Genomic DNA, 14,666 nt, shown 5'->3' with positions numbered 1-14,666 from the left:
CTATGCGGAAAAAGCATAGAACTAAAACCACGTAGACTAAGAACGTAACATTTTCGTCATGAAAATGGTCCACACACAATCTTATTTTATGCCAAAAACTAAGCAAGTACTGGCTGTTTGAGTTTATCTAAGTCACTCAAAGTAAATTAAAAAATTAATTACTTTTACTCCCTAGGGACTATAGTACCCACCTTACTCCCGCCTCCTAAGGTTATATTGACCTACTTTTAGAGCATTTTCATGGTCTTGGTTACTGACAAAAATCACAAAATTTTATAGAGGGTCCATACGGATTACATTCATCACGTCGCTCGCAAATGTAGGAAACTTGCTGATACCATACCGGCATTCTATCTGGATTGGTATCTCTAAACCCGCTGAAATAGGTAGCGGCTGAACGACTCTTCACTATGACCAGGAATTTAATTTAATTTAAAAAAAAAAACAGAAGGTAGCGTGTGTTTAAAAGTCCTACAGTACAACGAGCAGCCACTGCTTATCGTATTCGTATTGCATGTATGTGCGTAATTACTTATTGATTACTGATTAATCAGCTCCGCATGCATATTAAAACTTATTAAAGACCAAAAACTTGCAGTCAGTGGCAGTGGTGTAGGCACGCTTTACCAACTGCAGTGACCAATATCGTAGAAAAACTGCAAATTGCATTAACAGTTTAAAATAAAATCTAAAATCGCAATGAGAACATTGGCATTACGTAATTTTCAAACCCAAATTAGAATGCAGTAAGTATTTGAACTTCCGAATAGTTCTTGCCGTGTTTTAGACTAGGACGAACACGTCTCTTCCCATGTGAGTTGATGTGAGAGTAGGTAACAGCGCTTTTATTGCCAACTACGAGGTCCATCCAGATTCCAGCACTGTGGTATAGAAGACAATAGGAAACTACCATACTGTATCCCAAAGAAAGTTGTTATGGTGCACTGCTGATCCTTAAACGAAAAAACTTAGAAGATAGTTTTTTTTTAAAGTTGGCAACCTTAGCCGTGAATCACCAATTCCCGTCTCATACACGTAATTAGCCCATTAGCACGCACGCACACTCAAATGCTCAATTAGATCAACGACCGGCGGGATTACGTCCCTCCTGTTCCATGAAACGGGACGGAATGGACAACAATTGACAGTTCCCATGTCTAGATAGCACGAGGATTGGCTCAGGAATTTTTTGAACATGCCGTGATTCTCACTTGGTGAAAATATAAGTATTTTAGACGAATACGATCCCGATTGCTTTTAACTATCCAATTGTATGTATCAAGATCTTTTTTTCAGATGTCAAGGGTGGATTTCAATCGGAATAAACAGACCACAAAAGGGCGGATATTGGAGCGTTTTGACCGACTAGCATTATTGCTATCACACAATTATTACCACATATACATATGTAAGTATTGGTAAGTTTCACAACTCAAGGACATATCGCCAAAACCTTGACAAACTAGATTTATCATCGGTACCGTCTTTTATCAGCGTTAAAACTCGGAATATTGACTGTATTGTCTGATTTGAAGTACAGTCAGCTATAAAATGGTAAGTTTCTGCATTATATACATTGTTTCAGCAGCCAAATCTTCAATATTTCTGATTAATTGGATTGCAGATTATAGTTTGTTTTTGCATATTTCGAGGCTTTAGTACCTTTACAATCAATAAAGTAAATAAACAGCCAAAGAGCTTAAAAAGGTCGGCAGTAGAGTTGATTATACATTTTTAGCTCCACTAGTATTAATCTACTTGCGCTGCTCACTGTACTACGACTACGACAAAATTGGGGACATCAAAAAGTAACCATAATTTTTCGTACTTAATGCATTGTCACTTTGTCACCCTGTTTGAAAAATGTATGTCAATAAAATTAAGAAGAGAAGTAACAGCCTCATTTAATTTCTATTGTTTGTTGGTCCTGGCAGTTTGTTTATAGGCGATCATGGTATTCTTATACCTATCGTACCTAAATAAATAAAAACTTTATGTATAACTATATGGCTAACTAAGTAACTTTTAAGTAATTAGTCAAAGAAAAATAATTTTACGCACATTAATTCCCTCACGCAAAGAGGCAACAGTTTTTACTCTTGAATGTTCACAGTTCATACTCTTTTTGTTGTTTGATTGGAGCTCCTTCCATTAACATTGAAACCAAGACAAAGATAATGAACTGCAGTAATGCGATCCATAGCTATAGCATCACGCGATGCACCGTACATAGTGCATTCGGAGTGAGATAAGAACACTTCGTGGTATTTACTTCTCTGTCAAATGGTAAAATCACAATTGTTGTTATGATTATGAAGCTTTGACGTTAATGGGCTATTTTTCCCAGTTTTGAGTCGTCATTAAAATATCGGAACTGTCAGTGCTCAAAAACATCTGAACGCAACCGTATTGTCAATCGCGTAAGCACATGTTCAGATATTTTTAAGCAACTGCGATAATTGTAATGGTGGCTGTATCTCTACTACTCGTAGAGGACTTCAAAAAATTATACAGAAACAAGAACTGCAAAGTGTTATAATAAGTATTACAAGTAAAACCAACTGATTTAGGTACATACATAGTTGAGGTTTGGTGTCTACCAAATTAGAGCATTTGAACATCGTGTTCAACATATTCCTTCGTTAATTCCTTGTCGGGAAAAGAAGAATAGCCAGCTAACAAAACTATCTTGACAATAAATTAACTTAGTGATGTTGAATGATTTATCACATTTAATTAAAACAGAAGTCAAACGATTCATTCAACGATAACAATACTTATCTTACCTGTATAAATAATTAGATTCGAGACTAATTAAAAACATAATATGTAAGTACGTCCGTATTTAATTGTCAAATTTTTTCGAGTAACAGAAACGTCTTAGCTTTCAAATTCATTGGAGAACGAGTCAATTTCAGTTCCCTTTAATTAAGTGTGATGCGTTTGTTTTGTTTGGCCTAACTTCGTCTTTTCGTTGTTCAAACAAGGTTGGCTTTAGAGTGGCGTCGTGGAAGTGCATGAAAAGGTTCCGATTGCATTGGCAGAAGTGCAATATGAATGTGGTTATCAGCAATGTCAGCGGTATCATGTTGAATGCCGCGGACTGATTCCGGAAGCAGGCTTGTGCGTACTAGTCCAAACTGGCATGGCATAAATACTCATCATCAAATCATCAAGTCATCCTTTTTTTTTAAATGACTTAATTGGTTGTTACCAACCAACAAGACCTATTAACCAAGTCTTTATTAATTGTCAAATATTTAATGTACCTGCTAAACAAAACAGACTAAGTAATATTTCAAGAAAATAACGTTGTTATGCGCACCTAGCACTGAAGGTCTGAAATATATCGAATTAATGTTTCTTTTGTAAAATACACAATTAGAAATATAACTTTGTTTAATAATTCATAATTGTTACCCTAAATCAGACTGTATTGTTTTTTTTATTATTTTCTCGATTGATTCCAACTTAATTAAGCATCAGATGTCATAGGAATATGACATTTTTGAAAATTAAGTTTAAATTTGCTCTAAGAGATCCAGAAAAACTAATAAAATCGAACTACCAAAAGGCCACAATACGCTTAATTAAGATAATAATAAGGATATAGTCAAGTCGCTATACATAACATAGTAATTAACATTTAGACTAAAAACTTAGCTGGTACTATATTCAAGAGAATGGTCCATTTTTAGGTATCTCTACAATAACAACGTAACAAAACATGGCTACTTAATTATCTCTCGTATCACCTAAATCTAGCGTTGATATAAAATTGTAACCCAAGTGGTTTTTTACTACACTTTTGCATAACTTTGTGAGGTTTTGTTTTTTATTGGGGCTCTACCGACGCCAAACAGAGTGTAAAATCACGTAAACAAAACACTAGGCATGTATTAATTTAGTTAGTTACCTATATCTTTCTATATGGCTATATCATTATAATAGTTCTGTTTATCTCCCATATAAGGATTGATTTATCTTTTCTATAATGAAACTACTGCGTAGTTCGCTGATGTTTTTGCTCCTGACTAATTGTTAATAGGTACATATGCTTAAACCTGTCTGTAGGGCTACTACGAAACTCGCAAATCGAAGTTCGTATCGCGTCCTCTCTTTCATTCGCGTAATTAATGACAAAAGCGTCAGCGGGACGGCAACATACGGGCTTTGCGGTGAAAGAAAACATCGTGATCAAAACTGCAGACCACTGCGAAGCAATGCAATGAGATATGCATGAAGCTTACAGTCCCTGCTGGGCTGATGTTGGTGACTTATACCACGGGTATTGTTCCAAAGAGTTATTGAATTTAATATCAATCAGTGGCTTCCACTACCACAGTGTAAGTCTGAGTTCCATCGTCACCACCCTACGGGCCCTTATTCGCAGTCACTACCACAACGAATGGTGTTCTATAGGTAGATTCATTCACGATGACGCGTGCCGTGGTTCTTATTAGAATTACACTAATGTCTAATTTTGATAAAATCACGCGTCTTTGTGGATGGCACTAGGTATACTACTGTACGTTATCTACGGCATTTTCTGCCATGTCCAATGAAATTGTGGTTTGTACTTCCACCTGCAGTGTTTTTACAGACTTTTATTAGGGTTCCGTAGCCAAAATGGCAAAAACGGAACCCTTATAGTTTCGCCATGTCTGTCTGTCTGTCCGTCCGCGGCTTTGCTCAGGGACTATCAATGCTAGAAAGCTGTAATTTTGCACGAATATATATGTAAACTATGCCGACAAAATGGTACAATATTTTTTTTTTTAAATCGAATTTTCGATTCAGTGATTTTTTTGCATAATATTCAACTTTAAAGTGCAAACTTTCATTAAAATCGAGCGTCCCCCCCCCCCCTTCTAAAATCTAAGCCGGCGGGTGGAAAAATTTGAAAAAGTTAAGTATGTTAGTAAGTTTATCAAACTTACAAGGAAAACTAAAACAGTTAAGTTTTTTTGAGAATTATTATTAGTTTAAGAGTAAATAGCAGCATTTTTTTTTATTCGACTGGATGGCAAACGAGCAAGTGGGTCTTCTGATGGTAAGAGATCACCACCGCCCATAAACATCTGCAACACAAGGGGTATTGCAGATGCGTTGCCAACCTAGAGGCATACCTCAAGTGCCAGTAATTTCACCGGCTTTCTAACTCTCCACGTCGAAACACAACAGTGCAAGCACACGCCAGGATTAGCAAGCAACATGGTGGTAGCAATCCAGGCGGACCTTGGACAAGGTCCTACCACCTGCCTGCAAATATACCTAAACTTGGAATACTTATTCCGTACAAAATACGAAATCCTTAGAAAAATATTACTTATTTTTTTCGTAATGGCTACGGAACCCTATTTCGGGCGTGTCCGACACGCTCTTAGCCCGTTTTTTTAACTTGCCCTGTTCGTTTGTTTATATATTTGGGTCAAATCTTGCAAGTTAAATTTGACCCACTTCCAGTAGTACGATCGACTTGAAATTTGGTGTAAACTTATGTACATAAATCTGGTGACAATATAATAATCTGATAGTGACATCCTGGTAGTTTGGCCAGGATCGTTGCCACAGGACGGAACTCTTCAACGGTTGATGGCATCGACTTGAAATTTGGTATTCAAATGTAGTTTGGGTGACAATACAAGTACAGTCAGCAAACAAAAACTTGTATTAAAAAAGTAATTTTTACCTAAAACGATTTTTTCTACTATCTACGATATCGGGAATTTGAGGAGAATAGATATATACATACTTTAATTAAGGATCGGTAACGGTCACCGACTCTATTAGAGTTGCTTGTTCTCAGAGGTGACGCTGATCGCTCTCCTTCAGGACCCTTGCTTGTTTTGGCAACAACCGAGTAAATAACTAAGCGCATAAAGCAGCGTTTCCACCAATAATGTGCGAGGATATGTTGCAAGGAAAGTGTTTTTTATTAACCAATAGAAATGCTTAATTTACCTCGCCTCGCTCCGCTCAGCTGTTTCCACCAGAGATGTGCTGTGCGAGGCGATGTAAATGAAGCGTTTCTTTTGGTTAATGAAAAATACTTTCCTCGCACATTATTGCGAACACGTGCTAAAAGTTATTTTCAAGATATTCTCAAAACTTCTAAAAACGTGCCGGTGATGCGCTGTAACCTTGAACAACTTGTTATGCTAAAATGGTCGAAACCAAAAACAGAATTTGCTCAAATAAAATGTATTAAAAAATCTCCGAACAACATGGAATAAAATATTGGTATACCTACTGTTCAATCAATATTATGATCTTACGTTCGACTCTACAATTTCTGGATGTGTACGCATGAATACAATAGTACATTGTGTCTTAAGGGCGGTAAATAAGGAATTACGAACGAGAGTCCGACTTCGGGCTTTAATGAGTCGATGTTCGTAATTCTAGTACCGCCTCATTTACCGACCACGCGTTTCATGACAAGCACATTAAGGTCGAGGGTTTTATTTGGGGGGTTGCACCCAAGGTAGCCTGCATGTAAAGACACTGTTTACGAGCAAGTGTGATGAAAAAATATTAAATTGACATTAGAGCCAGAGACAAATACAATAGGTAATAAAAAAAAACTAAGCTTGGGAACGTTTTTTCTTGTAATTGGTGCACGTCAAGGAGTACCAGTAACGAAATATTCAACCCAATTGATAGTCTCGGTTGAAAATAGAAATGTTTACAAACTAAAAACACGCTTTAATGGTAAACCTGCGTGACTCCCATTACCAGACCCTGAATACCTACCATTCTTGGTCAGAGTGCCCCCTAAGACTATTCCAACAAGCCCAAACGGGTACGTTGTTCTGTCTTAAAGTTCCAGTGCCTGCGCCTTACTGCTCGTCATCAGATCCTGAATACCATTCTTGATCAAAGTATTTACACCCTAAGACGATTACTAACAAGTCCAAACACGGCTAAGTTACGTTTTCTGTCTTGGAGCTCTAAGCTTCCGGCTCCACCATCAGATTAACTTGATGGTATCATTATTATTATACCAAAATCAAAGGAAATGGGTCAAATTATCAAGTTCAAAGATTCCGTTACTTTCGTACAGGTGAAGCTAATACTTAATAATATAAGCATGTTAAAAAAGTTCCTCGCAAATTTATTATTAGGTACAGTCAGCAGCAGAAGTAAATGAGCGGCTGTGGTGCTCAAAATAATCTAAACACTCTCTTATTACCTTGGCGGTAGAGTCGTGTGTAGACAGATCATTTTGAGCAGCAGAGACCGCTCATCCACTTCCGCGCTGCACTCATGTTCTTTTCCTGCTGTGTGCTGTGCAGTATGTGTCGTCATCAGTCAGAATACACTCGATAAGCAACTAAGCATTTGAGCACCTGTTTGGCGACTGTACCATCACAAGCTATAATAGAGTCACTATTAAGAACCATAATATTATCGTGAGATATACTTTTAAATCTAGTAATCCGTGGTAGCCTGTGGTTTGACCTTATAGCCTCTCGAGCAGAGTGCATGGGTTCAAACCTGGGCCGAAATTTTTGTGCGTTACGTTTCCTTAGGTGACAGAAAACATCGCGAGGACACCTGTAAATTCAATGGGGGGGGGAATGTCTGAAAAATTTAGAAACGCTTGAAACTTTTTTATGTTAATAGGAATAACCTTTCTTAATATCCTTAAAAAAATGAAAGAGTTTTCTTCGCCAAATTACGACAGTCCGGTCGGTTACCGGTGTTCATAGTCCAGTAAAAAAAACGACCAAGAGCGTGTCCAAAATAGGGTTCCGTACCATAACGAAAAAAATAGTAATATTTTCGCACGGCAAGTTTAGGTATACTTAGGCTGCTATTTAAGAGTAAAACTCTAATATTCTCAAGCAAACTTAGCCGTTATCGCTGCGTTTAGATTTTAGAGGGGGACGCTCGGTTAATGAAAATTTGCACTTTCAAGTTGAATATTTCGCATAAAAATCAATGAATCGAAAAATCGTCTTAGCAAACCCTATTTTAAGACCTATCCAACTATACCCTTACTATAGGGTAGGATGAAAAAAAATCACCCCCACTTTACGTCTATGGGAGGTACCCAAAAATAGTTTTTTATTGTACCATTTTGTCGGCATAGTTTACATATATATCCGTGCAAAATTACAGCTTTCTAGCATCGATATGAGCAAAGCTAACATGGCGAAACTATAACCATTTTGGCTCCGGATTATGGAACAACGTCTGTCAACTCTTTCATTTTAGGGTATCTTATATCGCCAGGCGTATCATAGAAAGTTGGATAGGTCTTAAACAATGGTTTATATGGGGTATCGTTGGATAGGTTTGCTAAAACGATTTTTCGATTCAGTGATTTGTTTGCGAAATATTCAACTTTAAAGTACAATTTTTTATTAAAATCGAGCGTCACCACCCCCCCCCCTCTAAAATTTAAACCGGTGGGCGGAAAAATTTGAAAAAATCAGGATGGTAGTAAGTATATCAAACTTTCAAGAAAAACTATAACGGCTAAGTTTGCTTGAGAATTATTAGTAGTTTATGAGCAGCCTAAGGTATAAAACCTAACCTAAACTTGGAAGATTCCATATAAAATACGAAATCCTTATTAAAATATTACTTAATTTTCCATAATGGCTACGGAACCCTATTTTGGGCGTGTCCGACACGCTCTTGGCCGGTTTTTTAAAATTAGGTAATTGATGCTACTTAAAAATCTGTTTTTTTTTCTGTTAATTAGAAAGGTTATTCATAACGATAAAAAAAGTTTCAAGCATTTCTAAAGTTTTCATCCATTCCCCATTGCGGGTGTGAAGTTCCCAATCCGCATTAGGCCTGCGTGGGAACTAAAGCCCAAGTTCTCACTTTCTGAGAGGAGGCCAGTGCTCATCAGTGGAATGTATAATACTAGGACTCAGGCCTAATGGCAAAAACGGATCACACACACACACACACGTAGAAACTCTTCCATAAGACATAGTTGTAACAATAATTATAAAAGTTTATGTAAGAATAAATTACACATTACATTATTTTATATTTTTATAGAGACTGTATCCTGCAGACAAACTGTGTAAACAGTTTTGCAGGGCTATATGCAAAAAAACTATGTAAAAAATAATGACAAATAAATACTGTTTCATTCATTCATTCAAAACTTTCGCATTTATAATATTAGTAGGATAGGATTATCAGGATTTTATTTGCCTGACTAGTTAATACTGTCAGAGTGGTCCACGTTCCGAGACCGGTCTTAACGCACTCACCAGCACATTTTACAAGCAGGCTGTATATCAAGGCAAAGCCTCAGAGGGCTGCATTCTACCAGTCGATAGTGAATCTTTACGACTGCGCCTAGGCCCTTTAACATTTTTATCGTCCAAGACGGATATCGCGAAAATATTTGAAAAGCTTTTTAGAGTCAGTGTTGTAGATAAAACCATTTTTTTTTAATTACAAAAAGTTTTGTAATGTCAGTTTCAACTTTGTATGAAATGAAAGACTTAACCTAATTATGCTGAACGTCCTGAATTTAGGGCATACATCTAAGCAAATATCAACTTTTAATACCAAACATTAAGTTTCAAATTCTAATAATCGAAATTCGATAAATTTCGGTCAACTTTGTGATAGATTCTATGAAATAATTATATCACCAATAATCAACGAGTGTTTCTGTGGCAGGCTTGTTGGTGCTAGTACGGTCACCAACACCAATATCTGACACAACAAAACGTGCATAAATATCTGATATGACTCTATTTCTAGGGCCGGACAGACATGTCAGATTTTTGCACTCACCGCTGTGGCAGATATTAATGCAGGTAGGGACGTATCTGAATATCGAAAATTAATATATCTAATGTTAAAAAGTCGGCGGTCAAAATATCGAAAGTAGGGTAGGTTAGATTAGGTTCGATATTTTGACCGTCGATATTATAACTATCGATATTTCAATTTTCGATATTCAGATACGTGCCCTCGCAGATGGCTGTACCTTGGTGTCCGTTTGGCATCTTTGATAATTGCGCGTCACGTTCATGATTACCTATTTAAATAATTAAATGAACCAATCACTAGACTCCAACGTCAAACGGACCTCACAATACACTAACGCCATCTAGCGTTATTAGAAACCCTCATCGACTTGATATATTGTCTACATGCGATATCAAAATTTGTTTTCCCATTGATTTTGAAATATAAAGCAAACTCATAATTAAAATACTACAAACGGGACTAATCACGCTAAACACACGAGTAATATTTACCTCGACGTTTCGACTGAAGTCGAGGGGTGAGGGTGAAACTGTGAGTAAAAGTCACGAAAATTTAAACATTATATAAAGCAAACTATTATATTACACAGCGAAGGCAAGCCTACCACTAGGTGGACCAATGATATCGCGAGTTTCGGGCAACTGGTAGATATAGGTGGCATGATGTCGTTCATGTGGTGCTTTAGGGGACAAGCCTTTCTTCATCAGTGTACCTATATCGTTTTCGATGATGACGATGACTAATTATTTATAATTTTAAAGCAAATACGAGTAACATTCGAAAATTACATTTAATGAATCAAAAAATAATCTGGCTGTCAGACCTGAAGTTCAGTTTCTTTTTATTATTAGAGTTGTGGGTACAGTTCAAAGAGTTGTTAATGTTAACCGGTTTTAACCATACAAAACGACTGACTGGAAAAAAATCTGCCATGACACGAAAATTACTTACTCATTACATTCATAGGTACCTAACTTTATCAAAAAAGTCTATTCACGATGAAATGTTTCATACCACTTTTACAAGATTTTATTTAACTTGCAATATTCATACGTATGTAAGTATAATTGTATAAGTAAATATGCTAAATTCCAAGTCAGATTTGTAAGATTTTAAGATTTAAATACAACTTATATAATACATACGTAGAATACATACATATGGGAATGACGATGCAACATAATAATCAGCAAAAATTAAAAATAAAAATTAGGTTAGGTAGGTCAAAACTAAAGACAGCAACATAAATTTAATAAGTGGTATGCAAACGCTTTATATATGGCCAGGATTGGCGGTCACCCAAGCATGGAAGGTCTCAGACCTTCACTATTCAAACGCACATAAGTAACCCACGGTCTGCTGGTTGCGGCGCCGCCCTCCCCTCCTGGCCAATGGTAGGTAGCCATTTGTTTAGCCAATTTAAAATACATTGCGGTAATCAGGCGCAGGGTCCGTATTGACAACCAAATTTTGCATGGCTATACCTAAACTCCGCGGTTGAGGTTGCTTCGCTTTAAAGAGCTCTCTAGCAAACATGTTGCTTATTTTTTTTCGACAATTTATTTCATACAACTTGTTGCCAATGGGTTGATGGGTTTGCCGCCATTGCGAATCTCGTTATACTTTGTATAATGTCATGAAAACTTCAGTAAACTAATTTCAAAAATTTGATGTGGGTGTAATCAAATCACTTAGCCTATCAGTGACTCAGGATTTTTTTTTAGGGTTCTATAGCCAAAATAATAAAACAGAACCCAGACGAATCTGTCTGTCAGTTCACGTCATAGATCACTGACCCTTAGTGCCATGGACCATATTATCTCTTATTTTGCGCAAAGTAACTAATTGCGTCCCAAGGTAGCTAGCAAAGCAAAATTACCCTGCTATTGGAAGTCATTCCATTGTACTTGTCGATAAGTTGCATATTATATAGTAGAGTAGCAAATTCCTTGCTTAAAAATAAGCAACTGTACATACAGTCAGCAGCAGAAGTTGATGTGCAGTTGTGGTGTACAAAATGATCTAAGCATTCTCTTATTGCCTGACAGTAGAGTCGTGTGTAGATCATATCCACTTCTGCTGCTGACTGTACATGTATCATTCCTAGCTGTCCCAGCAAGCATGCACCCTAAACCCTTAGCAGCTCCTTAGCGGCTCCTTAGCCTTTAAGTAAATTCTTGTTTAGGGTGCAACCTGTGCTTAGTGCTAAGCAGAGTTTGTTCACTCTTTTTTGTTTTTTTAAAGGGTGAAACAAAAATCAGATCCTAACTTGTATTCGTCTTCCTACGCAATCACTGGTGTCACTAGTGCCCCGTGCTCACTGTAAAGAAAGAACTGATACGTGGATAATCCGATGATATGACGTTGTTGTTGACGCTATTTGAATCAGAATTCAACATGAACTCGAACGCGGTAGCAATTAACCGTTAATAAATAATTGTACCTAGGTTATTTATCGTCACACCCTGTTTACTTGTCCATGTTTATCTACCTATTATACAAAAATATGTGTGAAAAGGAAATACGTGTGTCCGGTTCTTTACAAATTGTCGTTTTGGATTCAACGGAATTTAAGGTTTAGGGCTGTTTCACCATCCATTGATTAGTGTTAACTGGCGGTTAGGTGTGATGCCGTCTCTATTTGTTTTGTTCAAATAGACGGAGACGGCATCACATTTAACCGTTGGTTAACGCTAATCAATGGATGGTGAAACAGCCCCTTAGTTATCTAAAATAAATGCCAGTGGATATTACTGCTCTATGAGCTTAAAAACACTTTTAATTCAGGGCTGAACCGACGTGTCATATCTATCATTTGACGTCGTTTTGGCCCTTTAACAAAATAACTTAGGGTAAAAACTGTGGATTAGAATCAAGAAAGTTAAGGTGCATAAAGAGCCAAGAAGTAAACAGGCAACGGAGTGCGAGTGCACCACTACAAATTATGTACCTACTCATAACTGCTTCTGTGCATCTCTCCCACCCCGCGACCCGTTATTGCACAGTTCGACTTGCATTATATATCGCTGAACTTTTGAATGGCCATCCCCGCATTCCACAAGTACGGTTAGGTACATGTTAGGTATGCCGACTAGGTGACAGCTGTCAAAAATCCAGCATTAAAGAACCATTTAAGTTATAAAAAGACATACGTTGCTCATTGCACGTCGTGGCGAGTGCGCCGGGGCGGGCCCAGCTCGCGGGCACCAGGGGCGCGGGCGCAGAACGAAAGTTCGACGTGAGATCGAGCGCGCATATGTAAATATCGGCACATTTACAAGCGAAAGGGTTCACCAGAGCGGCGCACTAGCGCGGCAACCAGTCCGACAAGATTCCTACGGCCGATAGAAACAAGAGAACATCACTCGACGCGCGGAGCGGTACACGGCCGCTGCCCGACTGCGGCTGCCACCTCGCCGCAGCACCGCTGGTATATTTATCACTTAATTATTGAACTCGTCTGTGCAACAATTATGGAGCTTGCGAGGCGAGCGGCGCAGGAGCCGCGGCGCTACCGCGTCTACGGGGCGCGTTGCGTCACACCCGCCCGAACCTTGCTTTTTAACAGTTGACGTAAGGAACTTGTGGTGACAAATCTTAAGAAGTAGATACACAAAGAATACTTAGTAAAGGATAACCGTAAGTATATAGTACTGGTATCTCAGCAGAGTGGGTTGGGTTGGTACTGTGTTCAAAGAAGACAGCATAACCCTGTTGTCACTAGCTCGTAGGGCTAATTTCGCCCTGCGCTGCGCTATCAATTAGGTAAGCATCAGCGCCTGACCAAAACTAAAAGTAAGCATCTCTGCCGCTTTAGATAAAATAGAACAAGATAATTCCACTGCTGTATAACGTGGTAACACCAGAACGGTTATCACTAGAGGCCGCGACTTGCTTTGTCGATGTACAGTCAAGTGCAAAAATAAGTATCTATTCGAACCACTCAAAAATATGTTACTACGGTCTTATTGCCTAGGAATAAGTCTATGGTACATATTTTGAAACTTTGAATAAGTAATAGAATATTTTTTACAGGTACTTGACTTGTCTAAAAAATGTTTGCCTAATTTAACTTTGTCTAACAATAATATGTATAAGTAATTTGTATAATGTCTAAATTTGTATAATTTCATTATTCATAATTTTTATTTTGTCTTATTTTCATTTTTACTAAAAGATCATTTGCATAACTCTTGTTTTGTCGAATATTATTTTATCGAAAATTCACTTTGTCGATTCTTATTTTAACTAATCATCATATAGCCGAATAACGTTTAACTAAAATCATTTGCATACTGTTGTTTTGCGAATATTATTTTATCGATAACTCACTTTGTCGATTCTCATTTTAACTAACTATCATAAATGCCGAATAATTTTCTAACATTGGATTGTTAATATTGAATTATCAATAATATTGTTTTGCTTACTAACGTTATGCTAAGTTGGTACCAAATTTATTATACTGAGTAATTAAGTAGTTAAATTGAATAAATTAATCATAAATTCTACTAATTTGTTATTTGGTTCAAGCAATAAACAACAAACATACAGGGAATAGTAACGACGAGCGAAGCGAGGAGGAGCGTTAAGTAGAATGCGACCCTACAGTACAAGAATGACTTTTTTTATAATACTAAACTTTTTAGAATTAACTACGTTATCATTATGTATTCGGACTAACCGTGATTAGAATAAATAAAAGTATGCGCATTTATGTTAGACAAAATATAATTATGTCAGTCAAACATTATACGATATAAGTTTATACAAATGAATTTGCTACAATGTATATTAAAAAAAAAATATATCAATCAAACGTTATACGAAATAAGTTTATACAAAATGGATTATGTGATTTGTAGGTTAGACATATAATTTGTCAGTCAAACATTATATCAAATGAGTTT

General features: G+C 37.1%; 1 protein-coding gene across 3 annotated transcripts in view; it reads right to left on the bottom strand.

Annotated features, from left to right (window-relative positions):
- Positions 1-13,351, bottom strand: part of LOC141432097 (prolyl 4-hydroxylase subunit alpha-1-like) — a 136,009-nt gene extending 122,658 nt beyond the window's left edge. For all 3 annotated transcript variants that reach the window (XR_012451791.1, XR_012451794.1, XM_074093500.1), the window contains exon 1: positions 12,909-13,351. Coding sequence is in view for 1 of the 3 variants with exons in the window: in XM_074093500.1 (XP_073949601.1) it covers positions 12,909-12,917 (9 nt within the window). In the remaining 2 variants the exon portion in view is untranslated. The remainder of the gene's footprint in view (positions 1-12,908) is intronic.
- Between the last annotated feature and the right edge of the window lie 1,315 nt (positions 13,352-14,666).

The sequence above is a fragment of the Choristoneura fumiferana genome, chromosome 10, assembly GCF_025370935.1.
Source record: "Choristoneura fumiferana chromosome 10, NRCan_CFum_1, whole genome shotgun sequence".
Lineage (NCBI taxonomy): Eukaryota > Metazoa > Arthropoda > Insecta > Lepidoptera > Tortricidae > Choristoneura > Choristoneura fumiferana.
This window is presented reverse-complemented; position numbering and strand designations above follow the sequence as displayed.